The sequence below is a fragment of the Uloborus diversus genome, chromosome 2, assembly GCF_026930045.1.
Source record: "Uloborus diversus isolate 005 chromosome 2, Udiv.v.3.1, whole genome shotgun sequence".
Taxonomy (NCBI): Eukaryota; Metazoa; Arthropoda; class Arachnida; order Araneae; family Uloboridae; genus Uloborus; species Uloborus diversus.
Window position 1 is genome coordinate 81,012,743 of NC_072732.1, and position 21,340 is coordinate 81,034,082.

The 21,340-nt window shown below is 32.5% G+C and overlaps 1 protein-coding gene across 1 annotated transcript in view; it reads right to left on the bottom strand.

Moving 5' to 3' along the window:
* The window catches only part of LOC129217133 (stomatin-like protein 1), a 50,799-nt gene that overhangs the window by 18,817 nt on the left and 10,642 nt on the right, over positions 1 to 21,340 (bottom strand). The window contains exons 4-7 of the mRNA XM_054851390.1: positions 18,437 to 18,519; positions 13,863 to 14,066; positions 10,162 to 10,217; positions 9,922 to 10,055 (exon numbers count right to left, since the gene is read on the bottom strand). Of these exons, the coding sequence (XP_054707365.1) occupies positions 9,922 to 10,055; positions 10,162 to 10,217; positions 13,863 to 14,066; positions 18,437 to 18,519 (477 nt within the window). The remainder of the gene's footprint in view (positions 1 to 9,921; positions 10,056 to 10,161; positions 10,218 to 13,862; positions 14,067 to 18,436; positions 18,520 to 21,340) is intronic.

Genomic DNA, 21,340 nt, shown 5'->3' on the forward strand with positions numbered 1-21,340 from the left:
TTGAAAAAATGAAAGCACAGAATTTGATCAACATCTATTTGTTAAATGTTACAGGACAGCAAATTAATCCTTTTCATTTTTTTTTAAAATGGGATTTTTTTAAAAGTAATCTCACTTTAGAAATCGCAACGATTGGATAAGTTGATTTTCAAATTGAGCTTCTAACGTTGTATGCATCTTAGGTTTACACAGGGTTCATATTCTATTTGGATGGAAAAATTCCATGACTTTTCCAAGACTTTTTCATGACTTCAATGAAAATTTTCATGACCTCGTTAAACGAAGAGAATAGCACTATTTAATCTGAAACTTAATAATATTTGGAAATGCGCATTAGCAAAACGTCTATATGAATGCCACAGCCTCATTGAAGCACTTACTCGTAATGAAAAAAATATAAGTGTACACTTAAAAAACTAAACTATTCTTATTTGTCTTCATCATATAAATTTAAGTAAAGTAAAAATGCAGTGAAGCGAATATGATGATGCTTAGTTTGTCTGATTTTTTTTTTAAAAAAACAGGCATAATGATATTGAATTGGACAAAGGTTGAATGAGTCATCACTAAGTTTCAATAAATTTGCTTCAAAAGTTACCTTTTAGTGTCCAACAGTGCCTTTAATCATCCACATAACTTGACAGTGTTTTGGTTCTTTAAAGTAAAGTCACATAGTTTAGTTCTTTATGTTTCTAAACCAGATATTTTTTGAAAAAACCACTCAGTAATGAATCAATTTTCTGATTCAAAATTATATTTGTTTTGTTTACAAATTTGCATGTTTTCAAATGCATAGAAATTAATAGGTTCAGAAATTCCAGAACATGTTTGATTCCCGACATTGAACGTAGCAGTGGGTCGCATGGATTAGTTTTGCGTGCCATATGTTGGGCACTACTGTTTTAGAGCATTAGAATTCCTCGTTTTCTGTATTCTATCGCCTGACTTAAGATCTTTATTTTCTAAAACACGCAACAAATTAAGATAAACTCTGATAAATTTAATAATAAAGTCCTTACGAGTGATGGAATTGAACTCGCATGCTACTGCATTGCTTTTTTTTTTTTGAGTGGGCGTGGCAAAACTAAGAATATGAAATTTTGCTACTACAGAATATGAAACATAAGAAGTGTTGAAAATAATAGAAAATTCAAAATAAGTGATGTCCAGGCAGTAAAATCACATCGCAAAAAATGGCAAGCGGCTGCGACAGAAGTGGATGCAATGAGATTTCAAAAATCAGATTTGATTTTTGGATCATTCAATTTTCCACTTTTAATAGTTTTTATGTGCTATACTGTTAAATCACTCAAGATTTCTAATGCTCCTTTAGCTACTGTTCCTTTCTCTTTGTCCAGGACATTTTTCCATGACTTGAAATAAATTTCCATGACTTTTCCAGGCCTGAAATTCTGTTATTTTTTTTCCATGACTTTCCAGGATTTCCATGACCCGTACGAACCCTGTTTACAAGAAAATAAAACGCAAAAATTTCATACAAAAGAATCAATATTTCAATCTCTGTTTGAGGGCTTCTCCCTTCAACATGAGGACGAGTTAAAAAAAAAAATAAATAAATAAACAGCCGGAGTCAGAGTTGGCGTCGGACGATTCAAAATCCAGTAGTCGGAGTCGCCCATTTTCTTCCGACTCCATAGCCCTGGTTTTAATGTGTTTTTCCCTAATGTGCCTATTTGGATTGACCATAAGAGGGGGAATGGTATCAAGAGAGTGACTCAGTACTCCCCTTTAAGTGGAGCATAGAATATTCCCAATTTTCGGGGGCCTGGCGTTTTTCCCTCGGAAGAGAAATTTTAAAAAAGAGATATAAAATTCTGTATTTTGAAGCTGTACAAGATGTAGTTGGAACTTCAAAAATTCAAAAATATCAGGACAGAAATAGGCAAACAAAACTTTTTTTAAGTTATATACTCTTTTGAAAATTAAGATACCACACAGTAAAAATTGTTTTTGATTTGACAAATTAAAGACAGCAGTTGACAGAGAGAAAAAGCGCGGAAAGCGAAAAGACAATGCATTGTTACTTGCTCATATTGGCTTTTGGTACGGTTAGTTTTTAACCACTCTCCAACCCACCGACAAATATATTAATGAATTAAATATAAAATGATCAATACTAAAAAATGCTTTAAAATAAATAGCGCACAGTTTTGTTTACAGTGTTATTTTCAAAGACTTCCCAGAACATGACAACAACTTTGCTTCAGTTGCAAGAGGGGCAGAAAATGAAAAGGAATAGAGGTAGTGTTTTTTTTTCTGTGCTAAACAGATTGATGGTATGCAGACGAAGTAAGCTAAAAGCAAGCAATAGCAAAAGAATTTCCAAAGTGCTGCATTCGGAATTATATGAATAGCAAGATATGAAACATGGTGAGTCACAAAAATTTGTAATATGTTTCAAAAACGTGAGAACCATGGTTTTTACATTTTTTGTGCAGGATGAAGCAAGGAGCTGAATTTAACATATATTGGCATTCCTTCTTTCTACCTGGTCCCATTTGTGGTTTGTAGCCACACTTTTCCAAATTTTCAAGGTTTTCAAGCACTAGAAAATGAAAATACAGTGAAACCTCCCTTAACGGACACTCCCGAATAACGGACACCTCTAATTAACGGACATTTTTGCAAGTCCCAGTCCCTCAATATAGGCCATTCCATGTAATTCACTCTGAATAACGGACACTCCGAATAACGGACAGTTATTTCACAAAAAATTTCCCTTGCGATCGAAGCACTTCCGGTTTTTTTTCTTTTCACAGAATATCTTAGCAACTGCTTGCCTTACAAAGATTTTCAACCTCCACAACTGATATTCCCCCCCCCCTCCCCCATCATTTCCTTATCACTGTTTCTTGGAATTAAAAGGGTAACTATTCAAAAGTTAAGATAAAAAAGAGGAAACTGGGCGCTTTTTCTAACTGGGGCTCTCAGGAGATGCAATTGAGCAGACCGGCGCCGGTAGTAGTCGGCTTTATGGCGCCGTGGTTTCGTTGGATTGTTTAATTTTTAGATATGAAAAAGATTTGCCCATATTCAAGGTCATATTGACAACTGTCAATCATGCAATAGTGATACTCGAGATAAAATAAATAAATTAACCATAAAAAAGTGTGGGGGGGGGGGGAGGGGGCGGGTTGCTCCGCCGAATCGCCGCCGTTGGTAATGCAAAAAAGAGATGTCAAACTGTTTTAAATGATTATTTTAATTGATTAAATGCTTTTTAAGACAAGTGTGTGCTGTCAGTATACCTTTATTAAAAAAAAAAGATTAATTACACTTGACGTAAAATGTAGTAAACCTTTAGCAATTGTTTCGATTGTGTTCTACAAAGGAAACAACAGCCCATTTTGAAAAAGGTAAATTAAGTAGTTCCTCCTAATAGCGGACACCTCCCAATAACGGACAAACCTTCTAGTCCCTTGACTGTCCGCTATTCGGAGGTTTCACTGTAATTTTTTCAAGTTCTTTTTTTTGGAACAAATCATGTTAGCTTCCAGTTAGTTGGGGACCCGTAACAAAGGGAGGGCCCTAAGCTTAGTTTGTACATAAATTCAGGTCTGGCAATAGTCTTAGTCAATGGTTGGAAAAACTACATTTTTTTCGTAGTGAACTACAACTACAACTACTTTAGCACAAATGTAGTTAACTACAACTACAACAACTTTTTTCAAAATGTAGCAACTACAAACTACTTTTGAAATGTAGTCGCTACTTTGCTACTTTAAAAAAAAAATTAATAAATAACATATACATACACACCATTTGAGTATTGAATGAAAAAATCAAAAAATTGTTCAGGTTGATATATTGGCTCATTTTAGCATGGATTATTGCTATAAATTATTTATTCTTTCTTTCCTTTACTGAAACGATTCATCAGTCCAAACATTTTTTACCATTTGCACGAATATTCCCTGCAAGAAAGGATTTAAAAGTGGAAGGAATTCAAGCTTCAAATTTTTAATCCTTTCCAGACAGTAAATAGTATTTCATTCAAGAAGTGTAACTCGGCTACTTGAAATTGAGATAAATCCAGTCATAATTTAATTTAAATTTTACATAGACATACATATACATAAAATTGATTTAGATGACGAAAAGCATCTTTTAAACAAAAGAGAAAAACTTTAATTTTCATTATATGTGTGTTAATTTTAAAGGAACTTATATTTCGTAGAAATTAATTGCTTTTGAGATTCAAGCTAGGGTTCCGGACCTGGACACCATCTCTTTTCTTAAGCCCCTTATAAAATGAAACAAAAGCATTTTTCAATTTTAACAAATAACCTCAAAAACTCACAATATTTAATAATTGACTTTTAATATGTTAATATATGAACATTCGATCAGTGAAAAAGAAAAAAAAAGGAAAATATCCAAACGGTGCTACTAATTATCCGAAACATGATACATAACTAAAAATGCTTACTTTACTTCAATGTGCAATTTTTAACAACTGGACTCTGGCTACAACGCAATTTGACTAACGCGAAATGTCTATATAGCAAGTTTTACTCGAGAAACGCATTTTGCAGCTTACGCGAATTCCTCACCCGACACACGAAAATTTTCGGAGCGGAATTGCAGGTGCATATCACCTTCTTTCTTGGGTGGAATTTCCCTTTAGCATCACTGAAAGCCAAAATTTCCCGCACCGTACTAGTCGAAACATCAGAGTGTTAACGTACAAATCGCCGCTCCTCATTTTTTTTTATGAAGTTGATGAAATATAATTTCACAAATTCGCTTGCTTATCTAAAGTTTGAAAGGCATCCCTCGCGTAAGTTGAGGTTCGACTGCATGTGCAAATGGCATTGATACCGAAAGCTTTTTGCTTAACGGGCAAAGTTTGCACGAAATGGAAATAATTCGTTTCTTTTTTTCTAAGCCATGCTCTATTCAAGGCGAATATTGGGAAAATGTGAAAGTTTCTATGCCAAACAAACTAATGGCGTCAAATAGATACAATATATGGCTTCAAAGTAATATGTCAGAGGTCAGCTCATATTTTTTAGTCTTATGAATCTGATAGGTGCAAGTTTTACTCGCGTAAGACTTGCACTAGTCAGATTCGTTTGAAAACGCATTTTTTTTTTTGAAACTTTATTCAAAAGTAGTTTCCAGAAATCACTACAACCTACTTTTTTTTAGCGAACTACTCGATACTCTACTTTTTTAAAAAAAGTAGTGCGCTACACTACAAACTACTAAAAAATGTAGCTACTACAGTAGCGTCGTTACTTGTAGCGCGCTACTTCCAACCACTGGTCTTAGTCTTTGTCCAATTGAATTCTTTCTTTCGGCTTTACTGTGCCTGTGAGAGAACTCTTGCCCTTTGTTTGCATTCCTATTGGTTCTTTATTGGTTTGTAATTTTCTCTCTCTCATTGGTGTTCCATTAATCCACTATTTTTATCTTTTTAAGCTGCTTGCTTATCTAGCTCTTGGCTTTTGTTAGATGACTTTTCATCCATAAGCTCATTACTTTTTGCATTGAAAGAGGCGTTCCTTGTAATGCCGAAACATGTGTCTGCAGTAATCTGCCATTTGTACTTTTTGACGTTGTTATTTCTTATTTTAAATCTAGTTTATGTCGGACTTGCAAAATTTGGCACAGTTGTCTTTTCATGCTCAGAAATTCACACTGGGTAGTTTTACTTCTGCTATGGGTGGGGTGCACACAAAAGTCTCCTCATAGGGGGGTTAAGACAGAACCTTCACATAAATTCACTAATATGGGGGTGAAAACATACTTGCCACATATTGACCTTATATGCCCATTGAAAATGCTGATTTTCCTGCTGAAGATGGCATTGGTTTGAAATTACTAAGTTGAATAATAAACAAATTATACACTTTTTAGTTCCATGTTTGAAGGCTTTCATCAACCCAATTCAGTATTTAGTGTATCACCTCAACTCCCTGTCGATAGCTGGAATTGTTGTATTGTTGAGTATTTTTGCTTTTTGTCTGACTGCTCAAGGCTTTTTGCAAGTTAAATCTTTAAATAACGTTTTTTCTTACAAATTCTTTTGACCAGGAATCTCGCCAAACCTTTTGCAAAAAGATTTCAGTGGCTGAGGCCCTTGGAAATTTTTTCAACTGTCGTTGGTTTTGAAGTCAAAGCCATGTAACATTGTTTGTCGGTTTTCACGATGAAACCAAAATATAGCCATTACATGACTCTTTAAGACTTTTGGGATTTTTAATATGCAAAATAACCTGCCAACTAAACTAGGGAAATTCTTAAACAGCACAAAAACTTCCATTAATTTGATTTTTTGCACAATTTGAGACAATTGCCAAATTTTACTACTTATTTTGGAAACATTTCAAATGAAAATGTGTATTTTCATTTTATGTTCATCCAAATTATCCCAGCATTTGACAACAATATTTCTTTGACGAAAATTAGTGACAGACCGTTTCTCAAAATCGGGAGGGTGAGCATTATCCAAGGTTTACTGCAAATTTGGTAACATTTTGAATCACACCAAGAAGCCACCATAAGTTTCCCAAAATAACTAATGCTAGTATAGGGGGATTAAGGTCGGCTATATTTTATAAACAGTTTGCCCTTCAATAGGCATATAGAGAAAGTTTTAAATGCTATGTTCAAGCAAAAAAATAACAGATAAATCTTTTTCAACAAGTGAAAAAAAAAATTCTATTTTGGAAATTCTTCAAATTTTTATGCGTAAATTCTGTACTCTTGTATCCAAATTAATACTATTTTGTTTTCTTATGCTGATTGCTATTTTAGTTTTAAGAGTAAGGACAGAGCTTGATTTTTAATCATGTCAAAGCAGTGTGTTTTGAGTTCTGTCTGTTTAAAAAGAAAACAAATAAAAGCAGCAATTGTTTCTCATAATTATTACTGACCCAGGTAACGCCAGGTATTTTTGGTTGATTTTTCTGTGCTATTTTACGTTCTTCTGAGGTTTTGTATTTAGAAGGCAGCAGGCCCATGTAGATAGAATTCATCCATTTCACTATCTAAAGAAAAAGTAGCTTTGATTGCTTTCATAAATGTCATTAGGAATTTTCTTAATTAAACGATCCTGACTATTAAAGAAATGTGCAAAATAAATACGCTTGGCAAATTTCAAGCGCTAGGTTGCTCTATGACTCTAAAATTGAATTTGTTTGCATGTGAACGTCTCCCAGAAATTTTACTCAGTCAGTGAAAAACAGGGCGAAATGTTTCCCCAAGATATCAAAGATATAGAGTGCAATCATCCCTAAAGGTGAAAGAAGAACATGCTCACCGACTACTTTTAGATGTTAATAAGAGATGGATGTGAGATAAAACTTAAAAAAGAACACCGAAAAGAAATTTCAAAGAAAAAAGATTAAGTACATAAATAGCATTTTTTGTTTTGTTTTGTTTTTTACCATTTTAAAATTCATTTAAACATTTCATTTTCTCCTCTTGGTCAGTTGTCCATTTTATGCATGTAATTACGTATCAATGTAAATAAATTGAAGTAGTATATTAGTGATTTTCATTTACAAACTGCACCCAGGGCCGGATTTAGACTTAATGGGACCCTAATCTATTTCAGGTATGGGGCCCCTTTTGTAGTTCGAACAACGGTTCTCTCGATGGTGAAAGAGGCAATTTTAATTAATTTTTTTTCTCCTTTTCTGTAAGTGACTTTCCTCTGATACATGCAGCAATACTTCACTTTTTTGTTTGTTTTTTAAGGTGTTTTTTCTGCTGTCCTTTTTTGGATTGACCTTAAGAGGGGGAATGGTATCAAGAGAGTGAAGCAGGATTTCCCTTCAAGTGGAGCATTGAATGATCGCCAATTGTAGAGAGGGCCAGGTGGGGGGGGGGGGGGTTTCAAAATCAGATATAAAATTCTGCATTTTGAAGCCTTATAAGGTGTAGTTGGAACTACAAAAGTCAGGACAGTAATATGCAAACAAAACTTTATAAAAGTTATATACTCTTTCGCAAATTAAGATAATACACAGTAAAAATTGTTTTTGATTCAACAAATGAATGACAGCAGTCAACAGGGAGAAAGAGCAGGAGAAGACAATGCATTGTTACTTGCTCACATCGGCTTTCTGTACGGTCAATTTTTAATCACCCTTCCATCATATTGACAAATATAACAATAAATTAATTATAAAATGATCGATAGTAAAAATTCTTTAACAGAAATGGTGTACAGATTTAGACTCTCTTTAAAAGAGAGTAACATACTGCCCATTCAGACAATTCAAAATTTGTACACTTGATAAGAAATAAAATTCGAGCACACTTTGCTAAGGATTTCCAAAGACTTACCTAGTTATTTTGAAGAACTCTAGAACAATTAAAATCATTTGAAGTACTTCATTTGTATTTTCCAGCCTCTTATTTTAGTACTTGACTGTAAATTTTTACAGTATTGTTCTAACTTTGCAAGAAATAGGTATTTTAAGTTTAAAAGAAAAAATAAATAATGCATTTATTTTAAAATATGTTTTAGAGACGTGAGAACCATGATTTTTACATTTTTAATGCGGAATGCAGTAAGGTGCTGAATTTGACATATTTTCATTCTTTACCCCTACCCCCTCCCATTTGTGATTTGTAGCCACACTTTTGCAAATTTTCCAAGGTTTTTAAGCACTAGAAAATAAAATTTATTTCTTCAAGTATTTTTCTTTTTCTTCTTTCTTTTTTTTTTTTTTAACATATCATGCATTTTTTAGTGAGTTGGGAGCCCTAACAAAGCAGGGGGCCTAAGCTATAGCTTGCTTAGCTAATAAGTAAATCCAGCCCTGACTGCACCATATGTTGCTATGTTCAAACTCAAGGGAACTTTAGTTTGTCTGTTGACCATAGGTGGCTTGTGCAATATGGAAATGGGGATTTTTATCCTTTTAAACCAACAAAAAATAATTGAGTTCTGAAAAGCTAATTTGTTTCACCATGAATATATTATTTTACATATATTTAAAGGGAAAAAAGTCCCAGTTGCCAGAAAATACATGCAAAATTGTTCAATAAAATTCTTTTATATGGAGGGTATTAGCAAAAAAAATCAAATTTGCAAAAAAAAAATCCTGACATGATGGGAAAAATGGAGGATATTTTTGAAATTAGCATGTATAAAAATATAACAATCAGCAAAAACTTATTTAGTATTTTTGAAATATTTTAATCTCACAGATCAGAGTAATTAATGATTCTGAATGTAGGTTACAACCCCAGAATCAAAGTTCCACACTTTAATGTTTGTTGTGACATTAAACTATGATATCAGGTTTTGTCAACTAATGAGATTCAAAATAAATCATGGTTTGTCCCAAAAGGCAGCATACAGCCACTAACCCAGTTTTTCAGATGATTAATGAATAAATGGGTGGCAAACACTACACCAAACGCCACTATCATGTCAATGCCAAACATCATCTGAGTCTCTCTTTGAAACATTTGCTGAGTCGGTGAAAAAGAAAAGAAAGCTGAAATATTTTTTTGAAAGGAGTAAGCAAATTAATGTTTTGAACAAAAAATGTTTTTAAATGTTGCGTTTTTAGTTGATCATAACGATGTGGAATTATGTGTCTTTTATAAAGAATTTTAACAATCAGAAAAATGACATATAAATAAGTAAGTATCCAGCTGAATTCTTCCAAAGGCTGTTTATCTGACTGAACTCAAGTTATTTTGTCCTGAAAAAATTCCCAAAATTCTGTAAGATGGAGCAAGATTGAAATTATTTTTATTCTTTGCTGATGAGCCAGTATCTTCATGTTAGAGCAGATTCTTTACAAAATACTAAAATTGCACTACGTTAGACTATAAAGAATTTGCTTTGTAAAATGGGAAACACAAAAATGTTAAATAATCATTTAAAGAGGTGAATACGAATTTTTTTAAAAAAGTAATTTACATCTTTACCCTGTATTAGATGCGTAAACGGGAACATTGCTGCTGTATGCTGGGAAGAGTGACCAGTTACAGCATTTAAAGCAGTCATTAAAGTGCCAATAGCATCAACAGGTTCTCCGGGCTTAATTACTTTTATGGAATGTCTGTTAAAAGATTTAAAGTAGTTTTTTTTTTTAAATTCAAGTTCTAAAAATAATTAACAAAAACATGTCAATTATATTTAACTTTTTATAAAAAACATGTACTTACAAAGAGACATTTGATACTTCTAAACCCCAATTTACAGCAGAATTATTCAATTCATCCTAAAATAAAAAAAATAAAAAATAAAGATTAGTTTTCTGTTATAACTTTTGTGGTGCAATGACTTTGACCAAATGAAAAAGTAATAAGGCCAGAAAAGGGGTGTGCACGGGGAGGGGGGGTACTTGTTGGTCCAGGGTCCAAGTTTGAAAGAGGTTCCACATTTCATTATTGAACATGCAAATATTTTTTTAAAAAATATTATTCAAAAGTAAACCTATTGAAAGAGGTAAAGAACTTTACAGTTAAAATAAAATATTAATAAGTACAGTCTGCACATGGATTTGCAAATGCCCAGTTAAGACGAGTCTATCTGAATGAGGGGGGGGGGATAAAAGTTTGATGCAATTGTTCCATTCATTTGAATTTGACTCTGCTAAAATTTAGCTTAATTTAGAGGCTAACATACATATGCAAAAGCTGACATCCCTGAAAATTAATCAATGCGTCCATTTCCATCTGCAAACCGGATGTTTGACTTTCCATCTAATTGGTGGTCAAACTGTAAAAGAAGTGCATATTTAAAATTTGTAATACTTGACTGGAACCTAGTGCCTAGTGCAAGTTGTGTTAAAAAATAAAATAATAGTTTAAAAACTAAAAAAAACACGCTTTCGTAGTAAAATGAACTAAAAAGTGAAAAATAATCTTTGGATGATAGTAGTTGACCAATCACTTAATTTTAATGTAATACAAAAAAGCGTGGGGTGCTGTCTATTTACATTTTTGCTTGGACAACAAATGGAAGAAATTCACGATAACTGATAAGAAGCCCCTCACGCTTTTTTGTATTACATTAAAATTAAGTGATTGGTCAACTACTATCATCCAAAGATTATTTTTCACTTTTCAGTTCATTTTACTACGAAAACGTGTTTTTTTAGTTTTTAAACTATTATTTTATTTTTCTGTTTTTTAGTCTTATGTAGCAGAATTATCAGGCGATGAAATTCTTTATAAAACGAGTGCGAGGTGATATCTTAAAGTTAAGACAAGGGGACCCTGATGGGAAGCTACTGTGAGTCATCGATGTATGTTAGTGGAAATCATATTTATATTGCTTTGAAAATTTGAGATGCATTTGAATAAAAGTTTTGTTCAACAATGGTCTGATCAGCAATGAATTTCCAATTGAAGGCTCACCTAAATTTTGGCATAAAATTATTTAAAAACAATTATATTTCATGTTCTAATTACCTTGGAACATTGGAACAAATTTTGTCTGATGCTGAAAAATTAAAGGTTTTTGTAGATAGTTTTAAATAATTTTTGCGAGCATTTTTTAATGTATTTTTAAAAAAATTTCCTTTTTCAATGTTGGATTTATGCCAAAATATTGATTAAAATTGGAGGAAACTAACAATTAAAAGAGTTAATTAATTAATTTGATTATAGAATATTGCATTGTCATCGAGTCTGAGGTCGCGTGCCAAATTTCAAAAGAATCCGATCGCAGGAAGTGGGCGAAATTTGAGCTGCAAGATTCCGTTACAAGATACATACATACATACATACATATAGGTGAAGCTTATAAAAGCGTGTTAATAAAAAGAAAGGGCGTTTTGTCAGCATTTAAGAACTCTTCATAACTCAGCTTTAACTCGAGCTTCAAACAGTAGAAATTTTTCCTTTTAGTTTTGATTCTATCAGCAGGGCCTGATTACTAACTAGGCCGTGGCCTATGGTGTCTGATTTTCAGGGTCTAAATTTTTTAAAATTTCTAATCTCTTATTCAACAAAAAGAAAGAATATTAAGATTTTCTCCTTTATTTATTCCTTTTTTCTTCTATCTATTTAAGGTGTGAGATTCTCTGCACTCTAAAAAGTATTTAAGCATTTGAAGTTGTTCCTCTTGGTTCCTCTTAACTGTTTGTACTTTTAAGATTTGACTACGCAGGGCCTCGGATCCTACAAAGTCTTAATCATGCCCTGTCTGTCGGAAGCACATTTTTCAGGTGGGGAAAAAATATTCAAAGTTTAGAATAATGCTTGATTCAATGACTGCTAGAAACTCAGAGAGGATGAATGATACTTTCTCTATACTTCAAAAATTTTTTGTAATTCAACGGGAAAAGAAATATTTTCTTTCCAGTACTAAGATTCCATAATTCCATTCTTAAGATCTTTTCATAGCCTTATTATTGCATTGGAAACTATAAATTTTCTAGGAGTCTTGAGCTGCTAAGAGTCCTGCCTATTTGCATATGTCTGGATTGGGGCTGCTGCTCTACAGTTGTCTAATCTCATTAACAAGCCCAACAGTCTGACCAACTAACTCCAGTCCCTGCATCTCTACTTCGAATTCTCAAGTTCCTTGTAAAAATTGAAAATTTCACAAATACTAATTGCAGTTGATTGTCTTCTATGTACAAATTTTCTTACAATATATATTAAAAATTAGTTCTATTTCAGAAGTAACACATTTCGTTTAAAAGCTGAAAATGATAGCAATTCCTATACCATTTTTTCACTGTTGCTAAGAGAAAACAAAATTACTATTCTATAGCTCAGTTCGTTAAGCAAAACCTACAGATGCATTTTTCAGACTTCAATGTGCAGAGGAAAAGCAGCTGAACCCTGTCTATTTCCTCAGTCTTCAAAGGCAGCCCAAAATAGCATTTTTTAAACATCAATGTTGAAAACTTTTTGGGGAAAGTCCGCAAACCTTCCCTATTTCCTTAAAGTCACCAAAAATTGTAATTCGAGAGCTACACCCCCAAAGTCTCTAGAGAGAGCTTAGATGTAACTTTAATTTCAAAAAAAAAATCGAGAGGGAACATTCTCTAAAGTTACTGAAAACTGCAGATTTTTGACATCAATTTTGAAAATATCTCTTCACCTTGTACCTTTTCTCCTCTCAACCTTCTTCTTAACGTCACAAGAAAGTGAGTAAAACTATGTTTTCAGACCTTAATTTGGAAACATTTTTGCAGGAGAATCTCTGATCCTTCCTCTGATGTCATCCAAGACACAGCCTGGAATTGCATTTTTAGAACTCATAACTTTTGATATCAATTTTCCCTTTAGAGCAATAAATTTCCCAGAATGAATTTCTGAATATTAAACTTAAGATTATAATAAATATTTATTATAAAATATAAGTTCAGAAAGCAGGTTCAGCGTGTGCAGATACAATGAGACGGGATACCTGAAAATGGGACGTATGTTCACCTTAAATTATAAGTGAATTAAAATAGCAATATTTAAAGAGTAGATAAATGTTGGCTCAGAAATTACAGAAAAACTAGGGAAATCTCTTCCTAGAACTTTAAAAGCTCTTGTGGATGCTAAAGGATATCCTACTGAATATAAATTTAATAGAAAATTATAATTTACCAATGTGTAGGTATTTCTTTACATGTACAAAGACTTTTGAAAGATAAAATTTTTGGTACTTTTTGATTATCAATTTCTAACTTCTTTTCACTGTGTTGTTAAAATATTTCATGTAGTTTTGTTAAGTATTTATTATAGACTTGACAATTAAATACTCATTCAGAAAAAATACGAGCACTTTTGGGAATCCCTGTGTACATTCATATTATTATTAACTGAAATTGATTGCAAATTGTCCTGTATGGAAATCATTTTTCATGCAAAAAATTTTTAATGCAAATAAACTTTTTAATGAAAAAGTTGAAATGTACCTTTAAATCTGAACCAATTATCTCCCTTTTTGATAAAATATCTTCTTGATTTTTTCCAGAAAGCATATTTTTCAAACAATACTGGGCTATGTTTTCCAAAGTATTTTCTCCTCCATTAAGTTTTGTGAAATAACTAATAGCATTTACAACATGATATTCAACATCAGCTTCAGCTTCAATAATGCCACCATCAGAAGTTAACAGCTGTTTCAAACATTTGAAAAAAAAAAAAAAAAAAACACATAACATCAATTTCTAAAAAAAATACATGACTTTGAAATAAATTTTAGAATTATTACACTACAAAAACTTTATGATTTTTAGAAAGAATCTAAGGGCACAGTGAGACAAAGCTATTTTTTATTTTTAAATTATAATCGGGAAATGGTGCTACTGTTTGACCATGGATTGTATGTACTTTGGCAATCTGCCAAGTAAAGACAATTCCATCTGAATGAATCTAGCAGGGTACAAGGGAAAATAACGATGGGATTTTGATGCACACGTTTTATAATGTCACTAGTGCCTTATGCATTTATTGCATTCTGAAAAATAAAATAAGGGGAAACAAAAACAGTTACCATGGAAACAACAAAAATAAAATAAAATATTTTCATTTCGTTCAAGAACATAAAAGCAAAATGGTAAGCTCAAAACTTCGTAGTGAATAAATAAATCAATTATTTTTGCCGTGAGAATATAGATCGAATATACTTTAAATTTAAAAAATGTTGCTGTGAGCAAATTTTCATTTTTACAAAACTAAGGCTAAATAATAAAGAGGCAAAAATATACAAATGAAACAAACCAACTAACATATCTATAAACCAATAGAAACGTCCATTTCCGCCTACAAACCGGATATTAGCCTTCCATGTAATCGATGGTCAGACAGTAGGTTCCTATGAATCTGCAGCAATTGACCGGGTGGATTGTGGGATATGAAGTTGTTGCTTGTGTTTGCAATCCAATGATACTTATTTTTCTGATTTCAGGCAAGCAATGTTTCTTTTTTGACTCTTGCGTGCATCGATTTACATCATTTTCTTTTATGAATTAAAATTAGTCATAATTGATTACTTTAATTGTTCTACCTTTGTTGCTAATTACCATTAAAAACATTTGTGATAGGCTTTAAACCAACTCCTTAAAATATTGAATTAGAAGAAAGAGGTGGAGTGTTGTACAGTGAGACAGTCGTAGTAGAGGTAAAGTGAGACAGTCTCACAGTGCCCCCTCATGAATTCTGATTCGAAAGGAATGTTATTTATAATTTATTTTATGATCTAACAGTTTTCAACTTGCTGTTTATTTACTTTACAGGTATTTTTACCTCATTAAAAATGTGAATTAAAACATGTAAGACAAAAATCGAGACACTTTCTAGCAATTCCATGAGAAATTCAGTTGTAACTTATCTTCTGATTCCAACTGATATTTCAGATAAAGTAGAACATAATAATTTGTAAATTATAGATAAAACTTATACAAAAGAGCCCTCTTGCTCTAGTGTAGCAGTAAGTGTTTTCTTAGGTTCTTAGAGTTTCAGAGGATATCAAAAAACCAAAGAGAAAAAATTTTGAGTAATAAAGAAAGAGCATAAAAAGGGTAAAAGATACTTCTGGAGAACACATTTTGGAAGAAAAAAACACAAAAACTAGAGAAATAAAAAAAATGTCAAAAATATAAGAAAAAATTTTGGCTTATTTGACAAACTGATGAGGCAGAAAAAAAATTAAATGGGGGACCTGATATTTTATCAGACTATATTGACATGTGTGAAAATCTATACCTCCTGGGTTTGAAGAGCCAGATCGTGGGACACTTGAACTTTTGACAGAATTTGCCATCAAACAGAATTTTGTTTTATGTTGGAAATTTAATGGTAGTTGATAATACATAAATTTCTTGCGCGAAAGTAAAACCATTTTAACTGTTTTTATGTGACCCTCTCATCATGTTGCATCCGTTCTGAATACAACTTAAATTGTTGATAACAGCTCCTATGAAAAGAAATGATGCAAAGCGAAATCAATCTTTTTGTGGTCTGAAAATTAAATTTTTATTTAGATGTACTATGTACATTGAATCTGTTTTTCATTGTGACGTTGAACATATTGTTTCACTCAACCTTATGATGTCTCTCTGCACCTTGTACGCTGTCTCACTGTGCCCCATGCGTGGGGTAGAGTGAGAAAAAATTTTACATTTCCTTTTTTTATATTTTCTCAAAAACTTTTAATAGTAATGATAATTTTTGTGTTTAAAAAGTTTGTATACTTAAGCTGCATTGCAAATCCACCATCAAAAGTTTCTTATAGAATTAAAGTTTAAAAAATTCTTGAGTTTTATAATATTCATCTCACTGTGCCCCACCCACCCCTATAAATATCTTTTCAAGCACAACTAATTAATCTTACAACGTTTTTGATAACTAGAAACTATTGTTTCATGAAAACACCTATTTATAAACAAAATTAAATACAAAACAAATAAATAGAGAGAGAGGGAAATACAATAACTTATCTTGTTTTAAATGAAACTTTGTTTAACAGTTCCTACGCTACATTGTACAATATTTGATACAGTGAAACCTGTGTAAGTTGACCACTCGCGGTGCAGTACTTTGGCAGTCAACTTAGACAGGTGGTCAACTTATAAAGGGCGGTAATGATTATTTTATTTATTTTTTTTTTTTTTTTGTCATTTCTTGCACCATGTATTCATTTTTTGTGTAATTCACCCTTACTCTTTCTGTTCAACTCACTTTCATTGTTTAACATCATTGAAAGTGAAACAATAATTAAAAATACTATTCAAAAACTTTGTTATTTTTTCCTTGTTTTTAACTATATTACACTGTAAATAAATAACACTGCAGTTTTAGAAATCCCATATGTGTCAGCTAATTTTCTCTGGCTTTCTCCATTTTCAATTAATTTTAATATTTCATACTTTTTATTAATCTCAAGTTCAACTAACTTTCTTTTTGAAGCCTTTTTATGTAAAACTTATAGCACAAAGAGCAACAAGCTCGACTCTCCCAGTTCATAGAGGCAAAATTAAAATGTCCTATCGCTTAATCCCTTGCACCAGAAATATGTAACTTTACTCATTAGCAGGCCTAGATCTACATATCCGCAGTGCGAGGGGTCCGCGTCCTTAAAGGGGCTAACGGCCCTAAAAATTGAAGAAAGAATAGAAAAAACTAGCACTAGGACTTATTAACTTAACAAATAGACACTGCTGGCCACTAGGGAGGGGCCCAAAATGTATAGATCCGAGCCTGCTCTTTGTAGCACAATTCCTGTGTTGCCACAACATATTGCAACTGAAAGAAAAGACTTTGAACTTTTCTACTGACACCTATTTTCATTGAACAGAGTACAAAAAGCTATTTCAAATAGAACAACAAATGAAAAACAAGTTTGGAGAATAAAATAATAAATAAATAAATAAATATAAATAAATAAATAATAAAATAAAATAATTTGCTGAAGAAAGTTTAAGAAAATAAACCAAGTGGTCAACTTACAAAGGGTTTTTTATAATACTCCAAACCAAATTTGGCATACATTAGTGATCAAGATAGGCGGGTGGTCAAGTTACAGAGATTTTCCTTCATTATATGAGATAGGACTAATTCCGTTCCTGATAAAAGCGGTCAACATAGACAGGTGGTCAACATACAAGGGTGGTCAACTTTACAGGTTTTACTGTATCTGATTTTTGAGCTTTATAGCAGCTGTGAACAATATTACAGGGTGCGGAGAAAGTTCCCTCAATTTTGTTTAAAACGTTTTTTTGGCGTTAAAATCGTATGTTGGCAATTTATTTGGCACATATTGTTTATTGGCATTAAAAGTATTTGAGGTTTAATCATTTGTTCTTTGTTAGTTCAGAGAGTTAGTGAGTTATGAATTGTGAAAATGTGCGTGTTACTATATATTCAGTAAATTGTGTAATTTATATTGTGTAATTTATAATTATGTTTGTAATTTATATTTATAATTTGTAATTTATAATTATGTTTGTAATTTATATTTATAATTTGTAATTTATAATTGTGTAATCGATATTGTGTATTGTGTGAAACAGCCGATATTATTTGAACGGCTGGATTCAAGAGTAAAACAGTATATGACGCTGTGAAACGCTACAAGGAGACTGGAGGGACTGCCGACCGTCCACGGAGTGGTCATCCAACCACTGCAAAATGCCTGGAATGAGATAACGGTGGATGTGTGCGGGAGCATCGTCGGCAATTTCAGACTGAGGCTCCATAAATGTATTGAAGGCCAAGGAGCAAATTTTGAACAATTGTTATAATTTTCTTGTTTAATGTTATTATTATTGTTTCAATAAAGAGTTTTTATTGCTCTACTTGTTGATTTGTTGAATTATGTGTTAGTTACAGCCTATTGAAATATGTAATAAAATTGTGGGAACTTTCTTCGCACCCTGTAGAGTAATAAAAACTTTTAAGTTGGAAAATGAAACCTAATTCTATACTTATTTTAAAAATTAAAGCAACTATTTACACCCCAGAAACTGTTAACATTATTTTTAATTACCTGCAATGTTGAGACAGTAAACACCTGTGGTCGAAGGTCAATTTTAATCCACACATCAGCAAATGGTAACACGATAGTATATCCTATATGGAAGAAATTAAAATCACAACTTTAAATGAAATGCATGTAAAACATGCAATTCCCAAAAACATCTGTGCTATTACAGTCAGATTACTTATGACTTTCTGAGCATTAGTTGTGAAGTTAGGAATGTATCAAGGAATTTTCATTATATTTTCCTGCACAATAATTTTACTTTGATTACTAAATTATTTTGTAGTTCTTTGTGATTGAAATGCACAAAGAAAGAAGAAAAAAATGTTTTTCACACATTTTATTTTTAAGCTATTAAATGTGAATACATGGCAGACAATAATTATATTTTGCTAAAATATAAGAGAAAAAAAAGCGAGAGAGAGAGAGAGAGAGATAAAGAGATTAACCAAAACAAGCAGTAAAAATATCTTACTATTTGCTGTTAGTTACCATATGAAATCCCATTTTCAACAGATCAGTTGGCAAAAGTATTTGAATGGTATATTTTATTCTGGACACCAACTTTTGGAACAAAAAAAAAAGCAAAGTTATAAAATGAAAGTAAAATATACCGGAGTTGCGGAGTAGGAGGGAAAATGACTGACTCTGGGACTCCAACTCTTTTATGCCAAAATCAGTCTGACTTCGACTTCGTAGGCACTGGCAGAGTTGCTGACATAGAGGGAAAATGACCGACTCCTATTCATGAAAGTTTAAACCTTCGAATCCCAAAACCAACACCTTTACCCCAAAATCAGCCCAACTTCGCAGCCCTGAAATATATCACTCGGCATAGGGTATGATTTTGCTCAAGTCGGCATTTGTGTAAAGTAGGCAGAACAACAGAATTTAAACAGACAGTAAATGTACATGTGGGGCAGCACTGGACCAACTACTGTCTTATCTACTCTTACTGAGAAACAAAAAAAAGCTTTTTTTTTTGGGGGGGGGGGGGGCGGGGCGTTCGACCATTGTCTAAAAGGAACGAGATCTGCAAAATACGGCCCAAGGGACACATCTGGCCCAAGAATTGGTGATTTGGCATCAGTGACTGAAAAATGAACAGCAAATAAGACAGAAGTCACCAAAACAACATGGCCGCCATATAGGCCGAAAACATCTACCTGCTCTAATTGAAAGACCCTTTATATTAAAATTTCTAACAAATGGGAAGGGTGATGCCAAAACATGCCATATTCAGCTCTTTGCTGCATCCAGCAAAAATGTAAGAATCATGGTTCTCATTTTTCTGTCTCACATTTTTTTGTAACTCGCATGTTTCCATATCTTGCTATTGATTTAATCCCAAATTCAGTGTTTAGGAAATTCTTCTGTTGCTTGCTTTTATCTTACTTCTGATGCATGCTGTCAATCTGTTTAGCACAAGTAAAAATGTTGTTTTAGCTCTATTCTTTTTCTTTCGCTGCCCTACTTGTACTTGGAAAAAAAAATGTTGTAAAGAGAAGTCAATGGTACATATTAAACTTAAAATAGGTGTTTCTTACAAAGTTTGAACAATTCCATAAAACTGTACAATCAAGTATTAAAATGTCAGAGACTGGAAAGTGCAAATGAAGTGTTTTGAATAATTTTAATTGTTCTCGACTCCTTGAAAATAATTAAATAAGTCTTTGAAATTTCTTGAAAAGTGCTTCAATTTTATTTCTTATCTAGTGCATAAAATATGAATTGTCCGAATTGGCAAGATGCTACTGCAAAAATACCTGTTTTCTAAATGTGTACACCATTGCTTTTGAAGCATATTTTACTATTAATCATTTTATATTTAATTATTAGTGCTGTGTTTGTCAGTAGATTGGAGGGATTATCAATTACCTTACTATTCCAAAAGAAGATGTGAGCAAGTGACAATGTGTGGTCTTTTCTTTTCCCTTGGTCTTTTTCTCCGTCAGTTAATGTCAACGATTTGTCGAACCGAAAAGAATTTTCATTTTGAACCATCTCAAGTAGTGAAATAGTGTATGACTTTTTTAAAAGCAAAATTCTTCCATATTTTTTATGATATTTTTGTAGTTTTAAACACCCCTTTTATGTGTCCTCAAGATGCAGAATTATATTTTTTTTCCAAAGTTTCAACCCCCCGCACCCCCTAAAATCGCAGATATTCTGTAGTCCCCTTATAGAAGGTCCCTGGATCACTCTCCTGTTGCCTTTCCTCTTTCAAGATCAATCTGTGATCAAGATCTCCTGTGAAAAAAAGACAGCAGGAGAATTAAAAAGAAAAAAAATAATAAAATAAACCCACATGGCTTGATGTATCACAGGGAAGAGACACACATAGTGAGAGATGAAACTTAAAAAATGGCCTGTTTTACCACCGACATACACAAGTTGTCTGGACTACAAAAAGGGGTCCGCCCATACCTAAAATAGCTTAGGGGCCTGCTATCTAAATCTGCGAGTGTATTTATGTGTGTATACATATATACAGGGTGTTCCATTTTAATGTGCAACACTTCTATTTTTGCAACCGTTAGTCCTAGATGTTTACTTCCAGCTGCAAAAATATTCAAAATCAGATGCAGAGTTAAGATATTGAAAGTTTGAAGCAAAAATAAAAACGAGTCAAAATATACAAAATTCAACTTTTTATACGGGCCCTAGGTCCCCTAACTAATATTTAGAGAAATAATCTTCTTTAAAAACTATTACTGACACAAAAAACTTGACATTTGTGCAACCAAAACTCAAGGAGATATTCCAATTCAAAGTTTTAAGGGACCGTACTGAAGATGAGATTGGAACTTATTGTCCTTTTAGAAAAATGACAGGTGTCAAAGTAAGAAAAAAAAGGTATTTATATTTCTCATTGCTATTCAAAAATAAAGGCAAATATTATGCCGCAAT